General features: G+C 42.4%; 1 protein-coding gene across 1 annotated transcript; it reads right to left on the bottom strand.

Moving 5' to 3' along the window:
* Window positions 1-252: 252 nt before the first annotated feature.
* On the bottom strand, window positions 253-25097 carry LOC308090854 (clustered mitochondria protein homolog; the record flags this gene model as incomplete). Its single annotated transcript, XM_080436127.1, has 28 exons — window positions 253-973; window positions 2348-2421; window positions 3155-3289; window positions 4569-4662; window positions 5162-5283; window positions 5652-5777; window positions 5925-6005; window positions 6405-6544; window positions 9593-9746; window positions 10443-10527; window positions 11162-11418; window positions 12157-12219; window positions 12919-13071; window positions 13241-13341; window positions 13885-13986; window positions 14167-14345; window positions 14815-15120; window positions 15655-15830; window positions 16022-16240; window positions 16906-16998; window positions 17188-17326; window positions 17581-17706; window positions 18055-18209; window positions 18781-18911; window positions 20502-20642; window positions 22322-22493; window positions 22926-23086; window positions 23225-25097. The coding sequence occupies 28 exons, from the start codon at window positions 25095-25097 to the stop codon at window positions 859-861; spliced, it is 5673 nt and encodes a 1890-aa protein (XP_080292253.1). The 3' UTR covers window positions 253-858.
* Between the last annotated feature and the right edge of the window lie 1102 nt (window positions 25098-26199).

Here is a 26199-nt window from a genome sequence, read left to right as displayed (position 1 = left end):
TTATTATTTTGTGAAATCACTGATCATCTTCACAATATCATCACATTATCAATATTGAGGTATTTGCCAAAAATATGGTGGTATTCGATTTTGTCCATATCGCCTAGTCCTAATAATCTAGCCTGTCTTTGCTCCCTTTGGTAAATGTTACTTATTTACATACTTACATAACAAAAATAACAAAAACAACTTCATTGTTTTGAAAGTCTTTAGATCCTCTGCCCTCATGATTCATACACATAGTTGGAATATTTGTGCATAGACAAATCATATCGTGAGTTCCATTTAGTGGTTTTGAATACAAGAGTGTAAATCCCGGGGTGATGACAGGGAATTGCAAAAGCACAGAAAGTCAGTTTACAATCAAAACAAATGTGCTTGCAGAGCAGCCTTGTTGCCATTTTACTCCATACATAGTAGGTCAAACACATTCTGCACAATAATGTTATACAATAACCAGGCCTATGGATTTATACATTTCTCTCACAGAAAATAGTGCTGGGTTATTCCCTCTTTACAAGTAATGTTACATAACCATTTGAGTGCACTGCACACTGTCCATCACAGTGAGACAATAGAGTGCAAGTATATAGGGATATAGCACACTTTTCTCTACACCTAGCCTACTTAAGCCTCTGGTTGTCTTTAACACCTATATGGGAGGCAGGGAAATTTCCTACTTTTCCATTAAAAGACCATTGTTAGTATAACTATCATTTACATTCATTATTAAATTAATCAGCTGTTATCGCATGCCGGTCTTCAATGTCACGTTGTTGTTCAAAGTTAGTGCTCATTGGATGGCCAACCAAAGCAGGCTGTAAACTGCAGCTCAGAAGCTCAGATGCAGGGATGCAGTCAGCCATCTGCGGACCTCGAGTCCTTTAGCGTTTGTTGGTTTTCCACATGATCCAAAGCCTGAGCCGTGCCCCTTCCCTTCAACTCACTCGTCAGATCTCCTAAATCCTTTGCTCTAGAATAGAGTGGCAGAAAATAACAATGGTGAGGACTGGAGAGAATATACTGTATACATGTGGCAGTCATCATCCATTATCACAAATTGAACTTCACATTGTCACAGCTGTCACGATTCCACATTTAAGTTGACGATTAATTGTCACTCAATTAATTGCGATTGACAATTTAATTGTGTGTTTGGCCATTGAACATTGAAACATATGAATACATTTCAAATTTGCCTTTTAGGCTTCGTAATAAAAAAATGGCATAGAGCAGATATGACAAATAACTCAAATATACAAAGAAATTATATATTATATAATTTTATACATGTAAAATGGCAGAAATAGCTGATCTACAAGCTCGCGTTGTACGCTTGTAGATCTGCTATTTCTGCTTTTTTTTATATTTGAAAATCTGTGAACATTTTTCAACATGGAAACGATTATGATGCTTATGCAAAAATAATTGCGATTATCTCCAATAATTGCGATTACACGATTATGTAATAATAGTCCTATTCACGTAGTAAAGTTTTAAATATATTGCCATCATTTACCCCCGACTTAGGAAATCAATGTTTGGTTCATGTTTTTGTTGAAACGGCATCTCAGTATCATTAGGAGGAGGATAAGAACTTAGAGCTGCCACAATCTGTAGATCAGCAGATGAGTGGATGAGTGAGTGAGACATTTCTACATGTCTCTAGTGGGTCGTCCATAGCTGAGTGGGTGGAGAGGCTGTCTGGGAATCGAAAGGTCGTCGGTTCGACCCTCGGCTCGCCCAGTCTACATGCCGCAGTGTCCCTAAGCAAGACCCTTAACCCTTAAAGGAATAGTTCACCCAAAAAAAATACTTATTTTTTATCAATTTCACACCCCATGAAGCCTTGAATTCATGGAGATTGTTTTGTTTTTGACGCATTCCTGAGCCAATAATTTGATAACCAGGAGCCAGTTGCGCCACCTCACACTAAGTTCAAACTTAGCCTAGTTATAGCTTAAATGGCTTTTTAAAAGCCATTTAAGCTATAACTATAAATGGCTTTTTAAAAGCCATTTACGCTATAACTAGGCTAAGTTTGAACTTAGTGTGAGGTGGTGCAACTGGCTCCAGGTGTATTTCCGGTAGGAGACTCAAAGAGACTATTGGCTTATAGGAATGCGACAAAAACAAAAAGTCTCCGTGAACTCAATGCTTCATGGGGTGTGTAATTGATAGAAAATATGTAATTTTTTGGATGAACTACTCCTTTAACAGCTTCTGCCGTGCGCTCATCTGAGCCATCCGAGCGGTCATCTACTGGATGAATACGGAAAAGTAATTTCCCCCTCCACAGGGGACCAGTAAACACTCCCTTCCCCTTTCCTCACATTTGAGGGTTTACCTGAGAGGAATGAAAATGATTCCACAGGTCAGGTTGAGCTGCTGAAGGATCATGGGAAGGCTCGGTGTGGAGAACTGGAGAGAAATAGGAAAAGGCATTGACATGCTGTACAGCCCTGTTTGTGTACATACTGTATAGATAGAAATACAATCAATCACTGTAATATGACAAGCCACTGGCTAAAATAATATACATTTGTGAGAGAGAGAGAGAGAGAGAGAGAGAGAGAGAGAGAGAGAGAGAGAGAGAGAGAGAGAGAGTGATGTGAGGAGGACATCACAGTAAGCATTTCATGACAATCTTAAAAACTGTAATCCATAACTTGTTTTTGGATGAATAACACGTTATTTTAACACAGAGAGAGAGAGAGAGAGAGAGAGAGAGAGAGAGAGAGATGCAGTTAACCCATTCAATCCGGGAACACATCTCTGTCATTTTAGATTTCTTTGGCTATTCAAAAATAGCAGATATATGAGCTTGTAGATCTGCTATTTTTGAAAGTGTGAAAGGTTGTGCAAATCTTTAAATATATAGAACATTATTTTGTAAAAAATATTTTGTTCCAGGGACCCCCAGAGTTACAAATGTTCGCTTTTAAAAAATATATATATTCAAAGATTTGCACAAATGTTCATGAATTTTCAAAAATAGCAGCTCGTAGCGCTATGAGCTTGTAGATCTGCTATTTTAGCAAAAATAGCCAAAGAAATCTAAAATGACAGAGATGCGTCCCCGGATTGAATGGGTTAAATGACGTATATCACACAAATCATAATACTGTACGTATATGATTTGTGCGTTATGTACCTTTGGGGGTGGGATACAGGCACTGGAGGTGCTGCTGTAGATGTGGTTGAGGGCTTTCTGGAGAATCACAGCCTGCTGAGTGAGTCTCTTCAGGTACTCTGAGCTCTCTTTGGTACTCTCGTGGCTCTCGCCCACCTTCGTGTGGGCAACAACAAAGAGCATGATTATATCTCTGCTGTCCGGCAGCAACCAGCTAACTCCAAAATGTACATTTTTCAGGAAATGACAAAAACAAAACAAAAATCACACCCTGTGTGAAGTGGTCTTGCTAGCTAATCACAATACTGAATGGAGTCGATCAATCATGTACAAAGGATAAATACATTTATTGAAACACTCTTTATGATGGACAAAACCATAACTTGGTTTTTTCAAGTTATGGTTGCTTATATAGGGCTATGCACATGTGTCATGTGACACTGGCCAATCACAGTCCTGAATAGGCTGTGATTGGCCAATCACAGCGCAGGATAATTCTACTAATTTCCTGGGCCCAGATCACAGCGCAGGAAAATGTACATTTTTCCAAATCTCACTTATAGGGGCGGTTTCACCGCCCAAAAATGGAGTTAGGAGGTTTTGTCCATCATTGATAAAAACAGCTGAATGGACCTCCAAGCTCACAATGAGGTTGGAGGTCAAAAGGGGGTGGAGCCTGGAGTCAGCTAAACCAGCTAACTCCACCCCCCTTTGGTGAACTTAGCTGGTTTAGCAGTAAGTTCGATGTTCTAATGGAGTTAGCTGGTTTTGTCAGAAGCACTTTTTAATACTTTTAATTGGTTCAATAATTTTTTTATCAACACACAGACGTAAAGGGTGTTCAATGGCAATGGAAAAATGGAGTTAGCTGGTTCCTGCCGGACAGCAGCGAATATACACAGTCAAATCCTGGGTGTTAGGGATATGGATAGTTCACCACCCCATTACACACCCCATGGAGCCTTGAATTCATGGAGATTTGTTTTGTATTTGTTGCATTCCTAAAGCCAATAATTTGATGACCAGCTGAAAGATGCTAATGTCCCCGGTAGGAGACTCAGAGTTGACACTTTGAGTCTCCTACCGGAGCCGCCGCCGGTCATAAAAGTATTGGCTAGGAATGTGTGTGGCAAAAATAAATCTCTATGAACTCAAGTCTCCATGGGCTGTGTAATTGATAGAAAATAAGTCATTTTGGGGGTGAACTATCCCTTTAATTTAACCATTTGTAAATCAGACTGTACAAATGTAACCAAATGGACCTGAGGATTTCACTGTGTATGTACTGTATTTCCCCCATAAGATGCTGTCCATTCTATTTCTAGTTTTTGTTGACACTTTGGGTGCTTAAGTTATGTTGTTTGAATCTTCCACTGATCGCAATTCTCTCCGCATCCTACCGTACGATCTTGGCCAACATCTATGAAGCACCTACCTGGTCCTTGTATATTGAGTAAGCCTCTTTTTCATGGTGCAGGGCTGAGCGGAACTCTCCTTTGCTCTCAAACACAGTGGCCAGCAGGTGATGACTGTATGGAAGACACAGTGTGAGAGAGAGAGAGAGAGAGAGAGAGAGAGAGAGAGAGAGAGAGAGAGAGAGAGAGAGAGAGAGAGAGAGAGAGAGAGAGAGAGAGAGAGAGAGAGAGAGAGAGAGAGAGAGAGGTGTGAGGAGGACAAACATTTAGTACATAATACAGTATAGCTGCAAGAGAATGAAAGAATCACTCACAGTAAACACTTCATGACAATCTTAAAAACTGTGATCCATAACACGTTATTTTAACCGTTTCTCTGCTCTTCTATTGAGAAATGTTTATCCTGGACCACAACAATTTGACAAGAGTTTTTGCATGAAGCAAGTAAGTGTAATCATCAAACCGCTTTCAGTTTTAGCTCAGCAGTCGAAATTTTGGCACTCACCAGGGAACCAGGGTTCAAGTCCTGTGTAGGACATAAGTATTATGGATTGCAGCTTTAGACTGGTTCGGATAAGATCACTTGAAAAACAAAACTAATATCACTTTTGACCTGTGTGCATGTTTGACTGATTTGGCACCGTGGAACTTGGAGGTTAGAGTTAAGGCATTTTGCAGGAACTTCAGTGACAGGTCGTATTCCATCAGGCCATGAAGCACCAGACCCAACATGCTCTAAAGAATGAAGCACAACAGAGATATCCATATATTTATTACCAGTATGTAACACAATTGTACAGTACATTCTGGACAGTGTACAGTCTGTCATGTGTCGTGTGCTGTCAAAAATAAAGGTTTGTAGGGGTATTTACTGTTATCATTCTACATGCCTTCTGTCATAAGCTGGTGAAAGAGGCATTAAACATCAAACAACCTTTTATAGAGGCGGCTCAGCCACCTACAGTAGTACGCACAGTGAACAAATAATTAACAAACACAGAGATAAAGCCTTAACAAGGCAATTAAATCCTTAACTGCAATTATTTGAGTGACAATTAAACGTCAACTTAAAATGTGTAATCATGACAGTCCTAGACTCTTACGTCCAACAGCGCGAGCTGCGGGTGGTCCTCTCCACTCACAAGCAGGGTGAGGTAGCGTGCACGGTACAGCAGATGCAAGGAGGTGGAGTGCTGTCTGCCCGCAAAGCAGTACAGAGCCAGGTACGTCTGGATCCATCAACAGAAAACACATCTTGTACAAAAACACATCTATGGTACTCACACATCTTGGATCTCAAAGAACAAGTGGAATACAGATGGAGATACAAGTACAATACAGCCTGCGAGTCCACGAGAAAAGTGAAGGAAACTCACATAGTCTTGGGTTGTCTGTGGGTGGTCAATGCCCTGGACTCGCTCACTGACCATCGCAACCTTCTCCTGGTGGCTCAAAGCCTGGGGGGAAATACAGCAAGAGATAGACAGACAGACAGACAGAAAGAGAAGGAGAGCAAGACATGAGTACGGTTAACAAAGTTAAGTTAAAGTTAAAGTGTCATTTCTTATGGCATGGCTCTGCAGGAGGCTAGCTGTCTAGAAGTATCACATTATGTTTTTTATTTAACTTATTACTGTATATACAAAATATATATATTTAAAGGGATAGTTCACCCCAAAAAATACATTTTTTTTAATCGATTAGTCACCCCATGGAGACTTGAATTCATGGATATTCACCGTGGCTCATGGGAGCCACGGTGTTCCCATGTGGATCTCGAGATCCACATGATCTCTTTATACATTACAGATCAAGTGTCATGGTGCATCACATCAAGTTGTGCATTGTGTATTTACGTCCTGATACTCTCCCAGGATGTAACTGATGCGACCCAGGAGGCGCAGAACCATGCACATGTCCTCGTGCAGGACGCCGCACACAGTGCTGAACAGAGTCAGGGCCTGGCTTAATATTTCGTAGCCATCCTTGAGCAGTCCTGGATGAAAAAAAAAGAAAAGAAGAAGAAAAAAACAGTCCTTTGGAGGTGAGCAACACAAACATCTACCAGACTCATCCAATTAAGGCCATATTTTCGCCGGTGCCAGCCTCACCCATTATCCCTAAACTTCTTTGCCATTTTTTTTACTATTTTTATAAACATTTTCAAATAGTTCAACTAGACGATCTACATCGACACGTTGTGAGCTTGTAGACTGGCTATTTGATTTTTTTTGTTTTTAATAGTAAAAAATGGCATAGAAGTTTAGGGATAATAGGGCTCTCGCCTATTTTGAGGCTAAAAAGACAATGGGTAGCATTAAAGGGAATATTGGTACTCAAGAGAGTCCTAATTTATATTATATATATACATTTTATTTGTTGCTTACATGACAGCCTGTTAGTGTGCATCACCACTGTTAGTGTGCAAATCAGATGATTTTTGTTTTTGATCAACTATTTGATTTTATAACCCCAATTTAGTAATTATGCAAATTCCCCACATGTGTAGTATAATCCCTGTCACTGCTGACCCCTACGGTTGGTCTGTAGTGTCTCAAGACAGATTGTCTCTTCCACAATCTTTGAACGCTATAGAGTCTGCTACTGTGTGCTGTTTAGACCGGAAAAGGTATTTGGCGATGCATTGTTCACAATATATTTTTGAATTTCCATTTCTTCTAAGCAACAGAAATGTTCATCTACTGATTGATTGAATATTGATTGAATATTTTATTAGGCAAAAAATGTAAAACAGCACAGTTACATTTAAAAATACTTTGTCTAACAGGTCCGTTCATAAAAGTCCTTGCGGACTTGTTTCCAATGAGGGCCTTGGTATTCAATTCATAGGCATATATAGTGGCACCACAGTTCAAATATCATTACAAAAAAAACAGCAAAAAAATAACACTATGTACAACAACAAAAAAAAAAAAAAAGGGGGAAAAAAATATGTACAAGAACAGGGGAGGGGAGGGTCTGCTGTCTAACGGGAAAATGGTACTACCTCCTCTTTTGGCCTCCTGAAAGGTGATTTTTTTAAGGCTCTTTTAAATGAGCCCAGCGAACTGCATTTTTTAAGGGATGGAGTTAGACTATTCCAATCCTGGGTGGCAGTGCTGTAGAAGGAGAATTTGCCCATGTTTGTTTTATGGGTGGGTGGTACCAAATTGTTGTTAACGCTCCCTCTGGTATTGTGACTGTGGGTGTCGCTAACCTTTTGGAGGTATTTACTCAGATATGCGGGAATAGGGGGCATATCGGGCAAATTTGCATTTACAATTTTGAAGGCCAGTCCCATTTTGTGTTGTTTAACCCTGTCTTCCACCCTGAGCCAGCCTAGGCTGGCAAAATGGGTGGGAGAAAGGTGGGTCATGGGCCCCAATCCGAGGAGTAGCCGAATCAGTTTGTTTTGGGAGGTTTGAAGCTTAGTCTTCAGTGACACTGAGGTGTTGGAGTACCAGGAGGTGCAAGCATAGTCAAAAGGTGGTTGAATCAGGGCCCCAGAGAGGGTCCTGAGGGCCTGAGGGTTGACAAAAGAGGAAACTCTGCCCATAAATTTGGTTCTCTGGTTTACTCTTTTGACCACCTTTGTAGCCATGCTTTCACCTGTCAGGTATTTGTCAAGAACACAACCCAAATAGGTAATCTCTTCTTTGCTAGAGATAATTGTGTCATCGACTTTGACCTTGAAATCATTTACATCCATCTGTCTGAGGGAATGTTTGGTCCCAAAGAGAATGGATTCAGTTTTCCCAAGGTGTAGTGACAGTTTGTTATCGGTAAGCCAAGTACGGATTTTTGAGAGTTCGGAGCTGAGCGCCTCCTCAACTTGCAACTTGTCCTCTCCCGAGTTCAGGAGTGCCGAGTCATCAGCGAACAGGAACAATTTGCAGTTACAGGCAGCATTCATGTCGTTAATGTATAGAAGAAACAGTAACGGCCCTAGAATGCTGCCCTGAGGAACCCCACAGCTCACCGGGAGGGATGAGGACATGGTTCCGTTGATGTCAACCACTTGTTCTCTTCCCTCCAGGTAAGATCTCATCCAGTTTAGTGATGTGCAGTCAAAACCAATCGCCCTCAGCTTATTAAGTAAAATTGAATGGTTTACAGTGTCGAACGCTTTTTGGAGGTCCAACATGACCATGCCGCAGTATTTGCCCGCGTCTACCTCACGTTTGATGTAGTCGGTCAGATACAGTAGGCATGTGTCAGTGGAATGGGAGGTTCTGAAGCCCGATTGGAATTCAAACAACAGTTTATGCTTGCTGAGGTAGCTGTTGATTTGTTCTTGAATTAATCGCTCTACAACCTTTGAGATGGAACAAAGGATGGAAACAGGCCTATAGTTGCCAGGTTCTAATTTGCTTCCTTTTTTATGCAGAGGGATTACTCTTGCCAACTTGAAATCCTGTGGGACGTGACACTGGCTGATGGATAGGTTTGTGATTTGGGCTACTATGGGGGCAGGGACACGCCTGTGAATCAGAAGATTTGTGAATTAAGGTCTTTTATACATATCGTACATATACAGTATACCGTATATATTTATGCAGTTGTTTGCTTTATTTAGATACGATAGTAGACAGATTGGGCAGAGAAAGGGAAGGACATGCAACACAAGTCTCCAGCTGGAGCCGAACTGGGGACGCACTAGTCTGGGAGACTTCGCCTCAGAGTCTGGACATTGATTCAAATCAACAGCCAATGAAGAAAAGGGGGCGGGATCCACATGCAGTGGGTGTTGCATGTAAATAGGAGCGACGGGAAGCAATTTCTCCTTGAGAAATTGCGGCCGCCATTGTTGTGTACTGCTGTTTGCCTCTCGTCGGACTGTTTAGACGAGTTGCACAGCTCGCAAGAGGCGTGTCCGCTCAGATTCTGAGCATAAGTTACATCCCCCCCACAAATACCAGGGCTCTGGCCGTTTGTATGCGAGAGCTGGCGAAAACTTCTGGGAACTCAGATTAGGGACGCACCATCTAGTTAACCAGTTGTGTCTAACTTTGTCTAACTTTTGTATGTCTGTGTGCTGTACTACCCTGCTGTACGGCGACCTGGGCATGCTGGATGAGTCGCGTGGCGTCTGATGACGTAGGCCGGAGATGTTTGACCACAGGGAACATGTTCACTACATCCTCCTCGCCAAACACTGGCCTGTGGCGAGAGTCAAACGCGTACTCCCTCAACTGCACCTGCATGTGAAGAGACACAAGGAGTGTTGAATTCCAGATGCTTTTAATTTGACATCCTGTGATAAATGCAACAGGAGGCTCAAATGGTCTGCTTAAAGTGACTGCATTGTCCATGAACTGAAGCTGACATAGTTAAATAGATATGTTGTTATGAATTAACTAATCCTGCTTATGGAATTGAATCATTGCAATTTGTTATTGTTTGATTACTTCTTATTGTTATTATTGTCTGTCACATTTGCTTTGCTGACAAATATTGAATTTCTTAATGCAGATCATGCTCAGTTGAAAGATAAGGGAATGAGAGACGAAGATTATTTGGAACAATGTCAATGAGACTAACAAGTCAAATCAGAGAACAATTCGATTGATCAATTTGAGATTGCTTACTGTCACAGACTCACAGTCACAGACTGTGCCTGTCTAGGTTCTGTATTTCTATGTTATGTTCTTGTAATACTTGTTTTAGTTCTATTGTTCTTGTCTTCCCCAGCTGTATCTCATGTGTAACCAACCCTCATGTGTATATTAGTCTTGTTCCCCAGTCAGTCCTTGTCGGATCATTGTTTGTGTTGCATCGTTTGTCTGTATGTTCACCTGTATTAAAATCCCAATCATGGGTTCCGAACACTATTCTGCCTGGCTGTCTGCATTTAGGTTCTCACCACACCACCAGATCGTAACAGATTACAATACCTGGATGCCTGTTTTCATGGTCATCTCTCGTAGTAGGGAAATCTTCTGTAGACTGTACTTCTCTATTAAGTCATCTATATTATCACTAAACACAGAAAGGAAGACAGAAGGTAAAATGATTGTATAATAATAATAATAATAATAGTTATTGATCATTCCCTAACCCCTAACCGTAGACCCAGTGGTGGAAAGTAACTAAGTACATTTACTCAAGTACTGTACTTAAGTACAATTTTGAGGTATTTGTACTTTACTTGAGTATTTCCAATTTCCAATACTTTTACTTCTACTCCACTACATCTCAGAGGCAAATATTGTACTTTTACTCCACTACAATTATTTGAAAACTTTAGTTACTAGTTACTTTTCAGACATAAACTATGATATTATGAAACATACATTAACCACTTTAACCCTATTTTATACCTACGCTATTTGAAAATAGCAGATCTACAAGCTCACAACGCGTCGCATCGCGACGCGTTGTGAGCTTGTAGATCGGCTATTTTCAAATATTTAGTACTTTTACTTTTGGTACTTTAAGTACATTTTGATGCCAATACTTTTGTACTTTTACTCAAGTACATTTTTAATTCTGGACTTTTACTTGTAACAGAGTATTTTTATATTGCAGTATTGGTACTTTTACTTAAGTAAAGAATTTGAGTACTTTTTCCACCACTGCACACGTGCACGCATGCACGCACGCACATAAACACCTGCATAGCGTGTAGTGGTAGTAATCCTCAGCCTCTTTCCTGAGCCTAACCCAGAGGTCACCGGGGGTCAGTCTAGCCCACACGCTGTCCGCCAGCATGGCGACGCGACTCCCGTGGCTACCGGCGCGTCGCCGGCGGCCCCGGCGGCGGGAGAGCAGCTCGTCCGAACCCGAGTCGGGAAACGAGGAGGAGGAGGAGCCTAGCAGGCAGTTGAGGAAGTGACTGACAGCGGCGGAGAACGCTGCAGGTTCCACATCCTGCAGGTTAACAGGAAGGAGGTTGAAATGACAGAATATAAACACAAAACAAAACAATACAATTCAGTAGACTAGCAAGGAAAGGGGAAGTAATTACTGTGATAAATACAAAGACAATTTAAATAAAACTGTAATGCTTAATTTATAGTCCATCACAAGCCAATGTCTAGTGGTGGAAAAAGTACTCAAATTCTTTACTTAAGTAAAAGTATCAATAATGCAATGTAGAAATACCCTGTCACAAGTAAAAGTCTGGAATTCAGTAGTAAAGTACGAAAGTATTGGTATCAAAATGTACTTAAAGTACCAAAAATAGAAAGTACTCATTATGCAGAATGTCCCATTTCACAAGTTTTCAAATGTATAAAATCTTTTGAAAATAGCCGATCTACAAGCTCACAATGCGTGAGCATTGTGAGCGACGCATTGTGATCATCGCGACGCATTGTGAGCTTGTAGATCGGCTATTTTTTTATTTTCATTTTAAAGTTTTCAATAACTGTAGTGGAGTAAAAGTACAATATTTGCTCTCTCTGAGATGTGGAGTAGAAGTAAAAGTACTGAACATTGGAAACACTCCAGTAAATTAAAAATACCTCAAAATTGTACGGTACTTGAGTAAATGCACTTAGTTACTTTACACCACTGCCAATGTCTCAGCATTATGAGCTTGTAGATCAGCTACTTTTGGCACGCGATAAAGTAAACATTTGGCTTAAACAGTTTGAAGCACCACACCTGCAGATAGATCTTGAAGATGTGTTTTGCACTCCGGATGACCAGCTCACTGATGGCAATTCTCTGTGAGGGAACACTTCAGCAGTTATTAGAAGACTGGGGTTGGTTCATGAATCAAAACACAATCACAGGCATAGGAGCAGTGGTGGAAAAAGTACTGCAATGTTTTACTTAAGTAAAAGTATCAATACCACAATGTAGAAGTACTCTGTTACAAGTAAAAGGCCTGTGTTCAGTATGTTACTTGAGTAAACGTACACAAGTATTGGCTTCAAAATATACTTAAAGTACCAAAAGTAAAAGTACTAAAATGTTTGAAAATAGCAGATCTACAAGCTCACAACGCGTCGCGATGCGAGGCGTTGTGAGCTTGTAGATCGGCTATTTTCAAATAGCCTATGTATAAAACAGGGCTAAAGTGGTTCATGTGTGTTTTATAATATAATAATTTATATCTGCAAAGTAACTAGTAACTAAAGTTTTCAAATAATTGTAGTGGAGTAAAAGTATAATATTTTCTTCTGAGATGTGGAGTAGAAGTAAAAGTATTGAACATTGGAAAAGATATGTTCCTCAAGTACAGTACTTGATTAAATGTACTTAGTTACTTTACACCACTGCATAGGAGCAGTATTCATTGTAACTTGGGGAGCTCGTTGAGGGGAATACTTTGGTGAGATAGCGCTGTCTGTGTCTGGATGTCACATTAATTACTGGTGGTCCCAAATGAAATGAAATGAAATGTCTGGCAGTGATAATTACCTCTATGTGACTGAGTCTCTCTCTTTCCTCAGACCTCTCCAGTAGCTCTAGAAGTGTGCCCAGGTACCGCACACTCACACCCCGCTGATGCAAGGCCACGGTCAAGGTGGCCCCATCCATAGGCACCGCTGTCTGGTCTAGACAGTCCTTCAGCTACAAGAAACACACACACACACACACACACACACACTACTTTTACTGGGGACCCGCTGGAAACCCCCCAAGGACCCCACTTTGAGAACCAATCTTTTATGTTTCCAACCGTCTCCTTCAAAACATAAGGGGCCTGTGTGGAATGTTGTTTTGCAGAAAGAAGACTCACCACTGCTGGAATCTGATTGGACAGGAGGAAGGCTGCAGCATCCCAGAGCAGCTGTTTCTGCCTCTGTAGCTCCTCGGCACACTCGGATGGGAAACGCACGCCTACCGCAGAAACACACGACGGAAGTTGAAGGAAAACGTAACTGATTTCTTTTGTGCTATTTTTTAATTGGAATCCTGAAAAGTAACATTTTTATTTCATTTCAAATGCATTTAGTTATTCTTATGTTAACTTTATGAACTTAAATACAAATACATTGGACATAAAAAAAGACAATAGAATTTTGTATATAGTAAGTGTGTGGGGAGATTTCAGGTATAGGGACTGCACACAAGAAGACATATTATGCGTAAGTGTGTCTGAGTGTGTCTGAGTGTGTGTGTGTGTGTGTGTGTGTGTGTGTGTGTGTGTGTGTGTGTGTGTGTGTGTGTGTGTGCGTGTGCGTGTGCGTGTGCGTGTGCGTGTGCGTGTGCGTGTGCGTGTGCGTGTGCGTGTGTGTGTGCGCGTGAGTGTATTTGCAAGAGGATGTGTGCTTGCATGACAGGTTTGTCTGTGTCTGGATGTGTGTGACTGACAGGTATGGGAGTTATCACAGCTGTGTGTCTATGTGTGTTTGTGCATGCATGCGTGCACAAAGTGACAACCTGCACAGCAAACATCAGGGTTGAAGCGGATGTCAAAGTGGGTGTCGCTCACTGAGCCGGTGGCTTTGCACGCTTCCATGATCATCTCTCTCCTCTGACTATCTGCAGAGAGTAAGACATTAGTCACTCATTTCTTTTTAGTTCGCAGCAATCAGATTTAAGCCTGATTTAGACTTCATCACACAACGAGAATAGCCGATCTACTAGCTTGTGGATGGGATATTTTCTGCACGCAACACCCTTTGTGCGATTGTCATCTCTCTGTCCTCATCTCTGACTCACCTAGGCCAGCTGTGGCTAGAGCTGTATCTCCAGTCTCCCACAGTATTTTGACAAGATCTTCAGCCTCCATGTCTTCCCGCCGGGCCATGTCTTCTGATTGGCCGACCTCGTCCTGGCTCTCGGGACCTGCGGCCAGTTGTCCGAACCCCTGGGACACCATCTTGAGGAAGAGTTCATACCTGAATTATACAAAGGTGAGCAACAAATTTTTTATTATATTTCGAGTTAAGTACGTTTTTAAACCTATCATTCAATGTGAGCACGAGGATGGATGCTCTTTCACAGCATCTTCCTTGTTCACAATGGGATCATTACATTGTTATTCACATATAGGAGCTGAAGATCAGTAAAACTACAGTCTTCTTAATGTTGGCAACTGGTGTAATTGTTGGTTAATGGTTAGTGACACCTCAACAGTTGCTGATGGAAGGGAGACTGTTTCTCACTAATGTTGTCCACACAGTACACAGTACTTTGAACCATTGGTGACCTAGAGGTCACCAATACTGGAACTGGATCCTATAGTAGGCCAAATGCTGGCTATCTATCATTCCAGGTTGTTAATTGCATTCATCTAGATCCAAAAATGTACTATGATTTATATATCAAGTAGTACACTGGATGCCATCTCTCTGGCTGACCTCTGACCTGTGTTGAACGAAGGTGTCTATCAGCTCAGGTCTCAGCCCGGCCAGGCTGTGCCGGTGTTGTCGTGGGTAACCAAAGTTCCGGCACTCTGTGGGCACCTCCCCCTTTTCCTCTTCCGAGAGCAGGAAGTTGAGATCCCGGGGGAAGGTCCGCAGAAGGTCCAGGATGTAGTGTCGGCCATCATTGCCCAGAATGCCCTTGGTGTCTATGGAGGAGTAAAGCTCCACGGGGCTGTCGCTATGGTCGAGCACTGAGTGACGAGTAAGTCTCAATGGGCCGCTCGTCTTCTCCAGCAGTTCCATGAACCTGGAGAGAGAAGGTTAGAGGTTAACATTAGGCGTGCATCTAGGGTCAGGTTAAGAACGGAAAAAACCCTGGGCTGCGGTGCCAGCCTGGCAGCGTGTCGCGGGTTCGAGTCCAGTTCCCAATGGCCTTTGCTGCGTGTCACTCCTCTCTCTCTCCCCATTTCCTGTCAGTCTACTGTCCTCCTATCTATAAAGGCATAAAAGCCCCCCCCCCTAAAAAAAAACTAAAATAATGGAAAATAATATAGTTAAAGCTGCAATCCATAAGTTGAATGTCCTTCCTAGGATTCAAACCCAGGCTTCCCACGCAGAATGCAACATTTTGACCAGTGAGCTACGACAGAAGTAATAATAGTAATGATAATACTGTGTGTGTGTGTGTGCGTGTGTGTGTGCGCGTGTGTGTGTGTGTGTGTGTGTGTGTGTGTGTGTGTGTGTGTGTGTGTGTGTGTGTGTGTGTGTGTGTGTGTGTGTGTGTGTGTGTGTCTGTGTGTGTGTGTGTGTGTGTGTGTGTGTGTGTGTCTGTGTGTGTTACCTTGGGTGTGTGAGGACAGTCTTTCCGTGGTCATTGGATCCATAGACAACACTTTCGTCCTGGCTCTTCTCCAGTATCCCAGCAACTATAGTCTGGGCAATAACACGGTAACCACGGTAATCCACCACTGCTGTGCCGAGTGTGTGTAACCCCTCTGTGTCGACGGCTGCATATGCCTGTACCAGAGATGCAAGGCAAACGATACAGATGCCACAATTCTGGCAATGAAAAACCAAGTTGATACTGCAATGGGAAAATGTTACAATACCGTTGAATAGATTCATTTGAAAGTAATTTCCAATTACAAACAAGAGTGGGGAAGAGTGGCAGATGGCGTCTCTTCTCATGTAATCTCATCTCATCTTACCTGTACCCCTCTCTGGTCACAGTTGGCAGCTGTGTGGGCGGCAGCATTGCCCCCTAGGGGGCGGTAGTGGTCTGATATGTCAAAGCCCAGGCTGAAGAACATGCTGTTCCATATGAACATCTGCATATGGGGCGCCTCTCCCGGGTTTATCGCCATGACGTTACCATCGACAACCGCCATGGCGCCTCGTGTTGCGGCACCAACAAAATCGCTGTTGGTCTGAATGGAGATTGTTACTCTAACCAAACAGGTTTCAAAGTGCTAAGTAGTAAGCAGTAACTGTTAAGTCAACTGACTTAACTGTGGAGATGGAGACCGTGCTAAAAAAATGGTGTACAAATTAACCAGTGATACTAGATGGCTGATAATACTAGTATGTGGAGTGTCTCATTCATGGAAATGTTATAGAAGGCACTTTATGCATTTGCTGACAATTCTTAGTCTTTATATTACGCTTTCATGTGTGCCCTACAGGCCACATTTGCATTTCGTCCGGAAACATAGGCGGCGGGTAATGAAGGCTAGGGCAGGCTAAGCCTTCCCAAATGTTATGCTGGGAAATTCTGGGAATTGTGCAAATTATATGTGCGCAGCATTATTTAGATTTTTTTTGATAATAAATCAGTAAAATCAGGCAAAAACACAATTGTTTGCCTGATTTTTTTCGGCACGCGGCCGACCCCCCCAGCCTCAAGCCAGATCTTTTAGCCTTCCCAATTGTCAGGCTCACCCGCCGCCTATGTCCTGAAACCTGACATGGGAGCAACTGTTAACATTGGGAAAAATCAGACTGGTTCATTTGGAATAGAAACCAGACACTGCAGAAGGCCTGGTGACACAAGGTTAGCTGAGCTGGACAGAGAAGGTCATATCAGGAAGCTCACCTTGAAGATGTTTCTCTCTCGCTGTAGGCGCTCCTGGACAGTGTTCCGGGGGAGTTCCCTGCAGCACTGCAGTTCCTCGTTCCAGTCCCGACTCTAGGCCCACAACACACAGTATCACTACCACCACCCAAAATAATCGCATTATCTAACATGAAAACACCATTGTGTGTTTGTATGTGCATGAGTACTTTGTCCTGTGCTTCCCCCTACACCTTCTGTGTCTATCACAAAGTTCTACAGTGTGTGCTTATTGTCCAAACATGTGTCCACCACCTGTCCAGCATTGTGCTCGTCCTGGCCCATTCGGATGGTGTGTGTCTCCTCCGCCCTCACCCAGTCCAGGGCATGGTCTCCGTGGGGGGCTGTCCAGGTATACACCTGGAAAGGCGTGACTATCCGCTCATACGGATGTCGCTGGACCCTGGATGAATGGCAACCAGTGGTAGAAAATACGTTTCTGTTACAAGGTCAGAATGGGGTAATTTATTTACATTCTTCTATCTGTGCCTCTTTGGATTTTGTCTTGTTCAATGCCTGGTAAGTTTGTTTTGAAAGGCACTACACTACACAAATAAAGAGGATGATGATCAGGATTATTCTTATTGTTCATATTCTCATTCTTATCATATAGTTGAGGTTCCTGATTCGTTAAAAAACATATCTTTTCATTCTCACCTCTTTTTCTGGAGGGCACTGTAGCTTTTCCTGAAGGCAGGGCTGACTTGACTCAGCAGCTCCACCAGCGAGTGGCAAAGGATCTTGGGCAATGCCGGCTTGGGGTTAAAAGTGAAGGCAGTTGACCTGCAAACGTTAGCATAGCACATGCTCGAAAAAATGGGAACGTACCTATGTTAAGAGACTGCGAGACAAATTTGCCTTCCTCCTCATTAACTGTTATCTGCAATCATGTACATTTCTTGGTTTGGACACCTTTATGTTCAACCTAGCTCCAGCACTTTGTATTCATAAGCTTCATTATGCATGTTCTGGTCAGAGAAGATCTTTGTTTTTAGTTGTGGAATATTCAAAAGAGTCTTTATTGTGAATTCTCAATTAGAATTAGCTGATGTATAAGTAGTCATAAAAACTGTTTTATGTTCACAACGTGTTGGAAGGCATACTTCAAATGGAATGGTCCCAGATACTCACTGGTTGAGGTAGAAGCCGCGTGTGGAGGATGTAATGTTGAGGTCTCGGTCCTCCATGGTGACAACGTTGATGTACATGAGGTCCCCATGCATCTTCCTGTTTCCTGGAGGAGGGTTCCAGCTGCTCATAGTGAGGACTCGCAGGCACTGCAAAGGCTACCAAACATACATTTTCATTTGATTCCATTGTCTTATGTAATCATAACTGTCTGTCTTTCTGTCTGTCTGTATATCTATCACATGCCACATGGTGATGTGATGTGGGCTTGTAGATTTCCTATTTTTAAAGAATGTACACGTTGTTGTTGTTTTTCTGCGTATAATGACATGCCCAAAATAGGGACATCAGGGATAAAGTGGTTTAGGCACTGAAATGATAATAATGTATTATAGTCAGAGCTATAATTATCCCATATCATTCCACAACAGCTTGTTGAGAAAATGACTAAGCATGAAATTACATAACAAAGAAGAGGACTCTGGCTACAACATCTGCAGCAGCCCGTTGCACAGGTTGAAAGACCTATTGCTATTTTGCTGTATTGTACAATAAACACCTTGAACCATTATGGCAAGTACCTGTTTGAGGGGAGAATTCCATGTTCCATATGAGGGTTTCATGCAGACCAATTTGTACCTTGATAAAATATTTTCATGTCTTTGATGTCACGTCCTATTCTTTGCCATACAGTAACAGTACATAGAATCACAAAAACATTGCTTTTACCTTCCAACTGTGTCTCACTGGCTGCAGTGGAGTAAGGGGGCACTCTTTGCATCCAGGGAGGATGTACTCAGGGGGGCTACAATCAACCGTCTCCTTTTCTGAAGCCCGCCGCTTCCCCCCACTTTCCTTATCTGTATGGACAAGCAGGGTTGAACAATCACAGAAATACTGACTATGGTACTGACTATGGTTCTGATTATGGCGTTGACTATGGTGTTGACTATGGTACTGACTATGGTGCTGACTATGGTACTGACTATGGTGCTGACTATGTTACTGACTATGGTGCTGTCTATGGTTAATGACTATGGCGCTGACACTGGTGATGACTATGGTGCTGACTATGGTTAATGACTATGGTGCTGACACTGGTGCTGACTATAGTTAATGACTATGGTGCTGACTATGGTTAATGACTATGGCACTGACTATGGTGCTGACTATGGTTAATGACTATGGTAGTGACTATGGTGCTGACTATAAGTAATGACTATGGTTATGAGTCAGCACCATAGTTAGTACCATAGTCATTAACTATAGTCAGCACCATAGTTAGTACCATAGTCATTAACTATAATCATTAACCATAGTCAGCACCATAGTCAGCACCATAGTCATTAACTAGTCATTAACCATAGTTAGTACCACAGTCAGCACCATAGTCAGCACTATAGTCAGTACCATAGTCATTAACTATAGAGCACCGAAGTATGACATCACTGCCACTAGAGGATGCTGTTTCACGGGTTGGTGGCGTTATTTTTTGTGTTGAAATCCCCATTTGGGAATCTTAGATCACGTCATATAAGAACTGTGTTCCAAACATAAACACACCACCCTGGCGTTTTTGTCAGGGGGGTGGCTCTGCATCGTTTATGATATTCATTCATATTTGATACAGCCTGTTTCTGATGAAAATGGAATTAATTCTGCCTTACAAGTCTTAAGAACTACTACTTCCGGGTCTGAAATCACTGTCCCTACATCACCATAGTTAGTACCATAGTCATTAACTATAGTCATTAACCATAGTCAGCAACATAGTCAGCACCATAGTTAGTACCACAGTCAGCACCATAGTCAGCACCATAGTTAATACCATAGTCATTAACTATAGTCATTAACCATAGTCAGCACCATAGTTAGTACCACAGTCAGCACCATAGTCAGAACCATAGTCAACACCATAGACATTAACTATAGTCATGAACCAAAGTCAGCACCATAGTTAGTACCATAGTCATTAACTATAGTCAGGTTAACTATGGTTAATGACTATAGTTAATGACTGTGGTGTTGACTATGGTTAATGACTATGGCACTGACTATGGTGCTGACTATGGTTAATGACTATGGTTAATGACTATGGTACTGATTATGATGAATTGAATACATAGGACCACAATGCAAAGAAGCCCTCAGGGCGTGTTATCCTTTTAGCATTCTTGTATAACTGTACCTCAACTTTTTGTGTTAATAAAGTATTCAATCAATCAATCAATCAATCAATCGATCAATCAATCAATGGTGCTGACTATCGGTGCTGACTATAGTTAATGACTATGGTAATGCCTATGGTGCTGTTGTAATGCAGTTCTAACTTGACGCCAATATATTGCTTTGTGCATTTTTAAAAGCTGTGTCTTCCTCCTTTTTGTTATGGCCTATGAGCCAGGTCGTAACAACAGTTATTTGATAATGATGTGAGAGAACAGTCTTACCTGTCTCTCCCTCTGTATAAATGCTGAGGTAGGACAGGGAACTGCCATTGACACCGTTATGGGCATCTGTGGGGTCCAGGCTCCTCAAAAGGTCCCGCACGTGTCCCAGATGAAGACGGGCGTCACGCACCGTGTAAGTCTCTGTAACGGCAGCAGGAGAGATGTGTTTGGCATGTAAATACAGACAGTGGTGGAAAATTAACTACTTTTTTTTACTTAAGTAAAAGTATCAATACTGCCATATAGAAATACTCTGTTACAAGTAAAAGTCCGGAATTCAAAATGTACTTGAGTAAAAGTACAAAAGTACTGGCATCAAAATGTACTTAAGGTAACAAAAGTAAAAGTAGTCATTGTGCAGAATGTCCCATTTCAAGTTTTCAAATGTACAAAAATCTTACTTGCTATTTGCAAATGGACGAAATGTATATACTGTAGGGCTGAAGTGGTTAATGTATGTTTTGTAATAATAATCAAAATCTACAAAGTAACTTGTAACTAAAGTTTTCAAATAAATGTAGTGGAGTGAAAGTACAATATTTGGATCCGAGATGTAGTGGAGTAAAAGTAAAAGTATTGGAAATTGGAAATACTCAAGTAAAGTACAAATACCTCAAAATGTTACTTAAGCACAGTACTTAAGTAAATGTACTTAGTTACTTAGTTAAGTAAAGGTCTGTTACCACTGGAGAAAGATGGGTCCTAGAACATCTTTAACAATCTTTTACTATTACTATGTTCAGACGGGCAGACAAAATCTGTTTTTTTGCCTACATATCCAGATTGGAATCAGTTCGGTTTTTATCAAGTCTGAACAAAAAAATTAAAATGAGAAACAAATCGGATTTGTCTGCAGTCTGAACAAACTGCTGCCTGTGCAGTTTGTGAATAAAGCCACACAAATTACAATACTGTGTTCAGGGGCAAAGCTGCAATCAATGTACATTCTGGCTGCTTGTGTGCATGTCCTACGGACTTTACTACAGTATATGCCTCATTTTGCCAAATGGAAATAGTGATTTCCATAAATACCTACAATATAAAAGTGCTCCACCGCACAAACAAGGTTGGCGTACCAAGATTTGACATCAAAATATACTTTTATTTGACCTACATAGCTTTTCAACTACACCTCAACCTTCACACTCTACACAAACTTCACTTTCACTTTTACTTCACCAGACATTTCAATCCTTAACATCCGAAGGTGATTGTATTTTGTGACATCATAAAATAGCGGCATGAGCTGTGATAGGTCGATTTTTGAGATATAGAGCACTGGTTCTCAAAGTGGGGTCCGGGGACCCCCAAGGGTCCTTGAGGGGGTTCCAGGGGGTCCCCAGATAAATGATGGATGGTTAGGAACCAAATGGACCCTTATGTGGTTGTAACTCTGAGAGTGTACAAATGGAACCAAATGGACCCTTACGGGTCCATTTGGTTCCATTTGTACACTCTCAGAGTTATGGTGGTCCCTAATGCAGGGGTTCTCAAAGTGGGGTCCAGGGACCCCCCCCCTATAAATATCAAGTATTTTCAAAACATCTTGACATTCTTTGAAAGCGTCTGAATATTTTTGAAAATGTTCACAAACCACAAATCTTGTATGGGGGGGTCCTTGGCAAAGAATCTTTTCAGATGGGGGTCCGTGGCCAAATTCACATTAATTTAGGGGTCCTTGACGTAAAAAAGTTTGAGAACCACTGATATAGAGATATACAATACAGACAACCCCTGCTGCAGACAGCTTGGCCTTCGGCCACACCGAGCGTAGAGAGAGAGAGAAGAGAGCATAAAGAGGTGGAAAAGGCCAAAGCTACCTTCCACCACCTTGATGAGCGCTTCCTCCTGGATGCCCGGGACAGAGTGGAGCTCCACGAGGCTGTCCAGCGCAGCGCCACCCAGATGCAGAGAGAAGCAAGTGCGGTGGCAGGTCTGCTCATGGTCCATTAGCACCTGGTTGAGCTCTGCTACCAGCATCTGGCCAGAAATCTGAGGGAGGGGAAAGAAGGATAGCATGAAGCAGTGGTGCCCACTGGTGGGCCGTGAGGGTATTACAGGTGGATAATGACATGATAAATGAGTTTTCATTGTGATACCGATAAATAGGAACTTGAAGTATACTATGTATAGTTCCATTGATCCAAGCTAGAACACAATCGATTGATTGATCACTAAAATAAACATGCTCTGAAAATGCCCGTAGCCCGCCCATCTGACCAAACCCGAACACCATGTTAAGTGGTCAGATGGGTGGGCCGCGAACACTTCCAAGATTTTCAAGTGGGCCCTGATCCAAAAAAGGTTTTGAACCACTGGAAGCTATCAAATCCAATACTTGTGAATCATCATATAAAGAAAATAAGGATGTAGTGAGAATGAATGTCAGTATAAAGGGCTACAAGGATAAAAGGAAGCTTTTACCTGGATCTCAAACGTTTCTGTTCCAGGAGACTGGATTCTGGTGGTAAGCACCGCCTCCTGGAGACTGACCACTTCCTGGATGCTAAGCCCCTCCCCTTTGTCTTCATCAAATTCTTTTGAAGTAGCATCCACAGAGGTTTTCACATTTTCTATTGGTGGCACTGGTGACAAATAGAAATAATATAACAGAAATTACAACAGAAAAAAATATGTAAAAATATAATACACATTTAATCAATCACATTTATAATTTACACAATACACAAGGCTACTCCAACTGCCAAAATAAATACACGCACCTTTGACGTGTGGCGTTGCCAGGAACAGCCTGTCCACTAAAAATAAGGTTACTTGTTTTGTCTCATCTGGCTGTTCCTCTTTGACCTGTGACCCAGACCCTTCCAAATCCACGGCATCATGCACGGCAGTCTCGTCCAGGTTGTCAACTGTCTTGGGTTCTGCCGTGCTCTGGTCTGGTTCTGGATTCTCACGTTCTGTCTCAACCGTGATCTTATTCATCTCATCAACATTATTTTCTGACGGGACAACGTTTCCATCTGCCTGATCAGCGCTGTGCTCAGCTTGGACAATGTCCTGAACTGTTTGTACAATATTCAGATCCGTCTCATGATCAGCAGTGTCATTTAACTCACCTGTGCTATGAATTGTCTGGACAGCATTTTGATGTGTTTGATTAACATCGTGTTGATTAACAGCGCTCTGAACTTTCTGGATGCTGTTCTGGTGTGCCTGATCAACACTTTCTCCTGCATTGGGATTTTTCTGATCTGTGCACTCAGCAGTCAGAGGTTCAATCGGTTCCAATTTTGCAGAGACCACATAATCTTCCTCCCCAGGGACATTCTCAGGTATCCAGACAGCCCTCTGTCCAACAGTTCCATCAACTTTCTGAGCCACCTGGAGGGTTTCCTGCTGTGTCTGGTTCACACAAGGAGCCGCATGGTCAACGGATTCCGTGATTTGGACGTTGCCGGTGCTGTGCTCAGGCAGGTCCACATTCTGCTGTGATCTGTTGGTATCCCTTCGCAGCAGATCAGGGATCTGTTCCATGTCGTCAGCATTGTGTTCGGTGGGCATCAAAGCAGCCTGCTGTGGTGAGCCAGTGTTCAGTACTAGTCCTCTGACATGCATCTGTGTCTGAAAAGTGCTGTGCTCCACCCAGTCTAACTGTTCACCTTCATTAGCCGACGTGTTCAGGTCCATTGTGGTAGTTATCCCAAGCACAATCTGCTCGGTACTAGTGATCACCTCTTCCACTGGGTCATGACTGTGTTCCTTTAGAAATGTGTCTTTATTATACTTAATGTCCGTGAGTCCGTCATGGATACCAGTCTCTCTCTGTTCAACCTGCACATCTTTGACCACTTCGCCTGAGATCAGAGTGCATCTCTCTCTCTGTCCACCAACCTTTGCTGGCACTTGTACCTGCGATTGGACACATGCTGTCTGTTTTCCTGACAATGCCATAGTCTCTGCAAGAGGGCCTATTTCTGTGCTTAAAACAGGTGTTTTTCTGTCCGCACGCAGCTGCAGCTCGCTGAGTACATCAGCCTGCGTTTGTATCTCACAGCCTGCAAACCGTTCTGTCTCTTTTATCATCTCCGTCTTAGCTTGTGCGTTCGCTTCGGTGCATTTCTCCGTCTCCGCCACCCTGCTGCTGTGTGTCGGCGTCTCTGCTTGTGTCTGCGTCTCTGTCTGTGTCTGCACCTCTGCATGGCAGGGCTGTGTTTGCGTCTGCAGCCACGCTCCAGTCTGGGTCCCAAACTCAGTGTACAGCCTCCTCCTCCCTCTGTCACAAAGGCTCTCTCCCAGCCCCTCCTCTTCCTCCTCAGACACCAGGAGGCAGACCACAGGCTCCACCACGGACACTTCCCCCCCGAGGCTGCTGCTCAGGATGATGTCCGGGAACAGGAAGCGCCCTTGCTCCAGGGTGGGGTTCGCCGCCATGGCGGGGACAGTCGACAGGTCACTGTCGTCGTCGTCGTCGTCATCTTCTTCTTCCTCGTCCAGGTTATCCAGCGGGGTGAAGGAGTCACACTCGCTCCCCTCCCTGGAGAGCAGCGGGGACCTCTCAGCGTCCCCTCGCGCCGGCGCGTCTTTATGTCTGATGTAGTTGGATAAGACATGACAGCACTGGACCACATTTCCCATGGCGCCCCGGCGAACAGCAACACAGCAATCCTTCCTATAAGGAATAAACAGAACTTCTACTGATACAAACTTCTACAGAGAAATATGGAAAACAAGCATGCAACGTTTAACCCATTGAGACCTGAAGCCGATTCTACATGTCTCCTAAATCCCAACAGTATTCTGAAAAACCTATGTTTCTATATCAGTGGTGCTCAATCTTTTTCATGTCAAGGACCCCCAAAAGTATATGTATTTGGCCACGGACCCCCATCTCAAAATATTTCGTTCCAGGGACCCCCCAGAAGCAAAGATTTGAGTTAAAAATGTTCGCTTTAAAAATATATATATTCAAAGATTTGCACACATTTTCACGATTTTTCAAAAATAGCAGATCTACAAGCTCGTAGCGCGGCACTCGGTGCCGCGCTATGAGCTTGTAGATCTGCTATTTTTGAATAGCTCAAAGTGTAAAATAATGCTTTTTAGCTCAAATCTAAAAATGACACAGTTCCAGGTCTTAATGGGTTAATACACAAAAAACAAAGTCGCCATGTTAGGAGACACTTATTGTCATTGTCAAGGAATACATTGTGTGGTTTCTGATGGTGTGTGTCAGTGTCTGTTTTTGTGTGTATGATGAATGCCTGCATGTCTGCAAAACAGCTGTAATCATAAAAAAATTATGTCCCTTAGCATTTTCAAAAGCAGAAGGGCATTGCAGGCTGTGACAGTGGTGTCACTTTACAGAGTGGAGTTGGAATACCTTGAATTCTGGATTTCAACAGAAGATCCCTGGAATGATGTTGGAATTTTGGGAAATCCTGGATAACAATCGGAAAGGTAGCCCGGGCGCAATTCGCTTTGTTACGCTGTTTTAGAATAGAAGACAGATATACAAAAATATATCACAGGCTGATTTAATCAGCGACAACTTAGAAGTCATAAAGCCTGATAATGGTATATATTCAATATGAAAACCATAAAACCTTTAAAGATATACTACACAATAAAAACCTCACTGTTCATGTAACTCAGTGTAGAAATTGACCCAATGGTTACATTATGTATCCTCTCAGAGTTACATAAACACTGATTTTTACTGCACTTTAGTCAGACTAAC

Source organism: Gymnoscopelus braueri (genome assembly GCF_963280865.1).
Source record: "Gymnoscopelus braueri genome assembly, chromosome: 8".
Classification (NCBI taxonomy): Eukaryota; Metazoa; Chordata; class Actinopteri; order Myctophiformes; family Myctophidae; genus Gymnoscopelus; species Gymnoscopelus braueri.
This window is presented reverse-complemented; position numbering and strand designations above follow the sequence as displayed.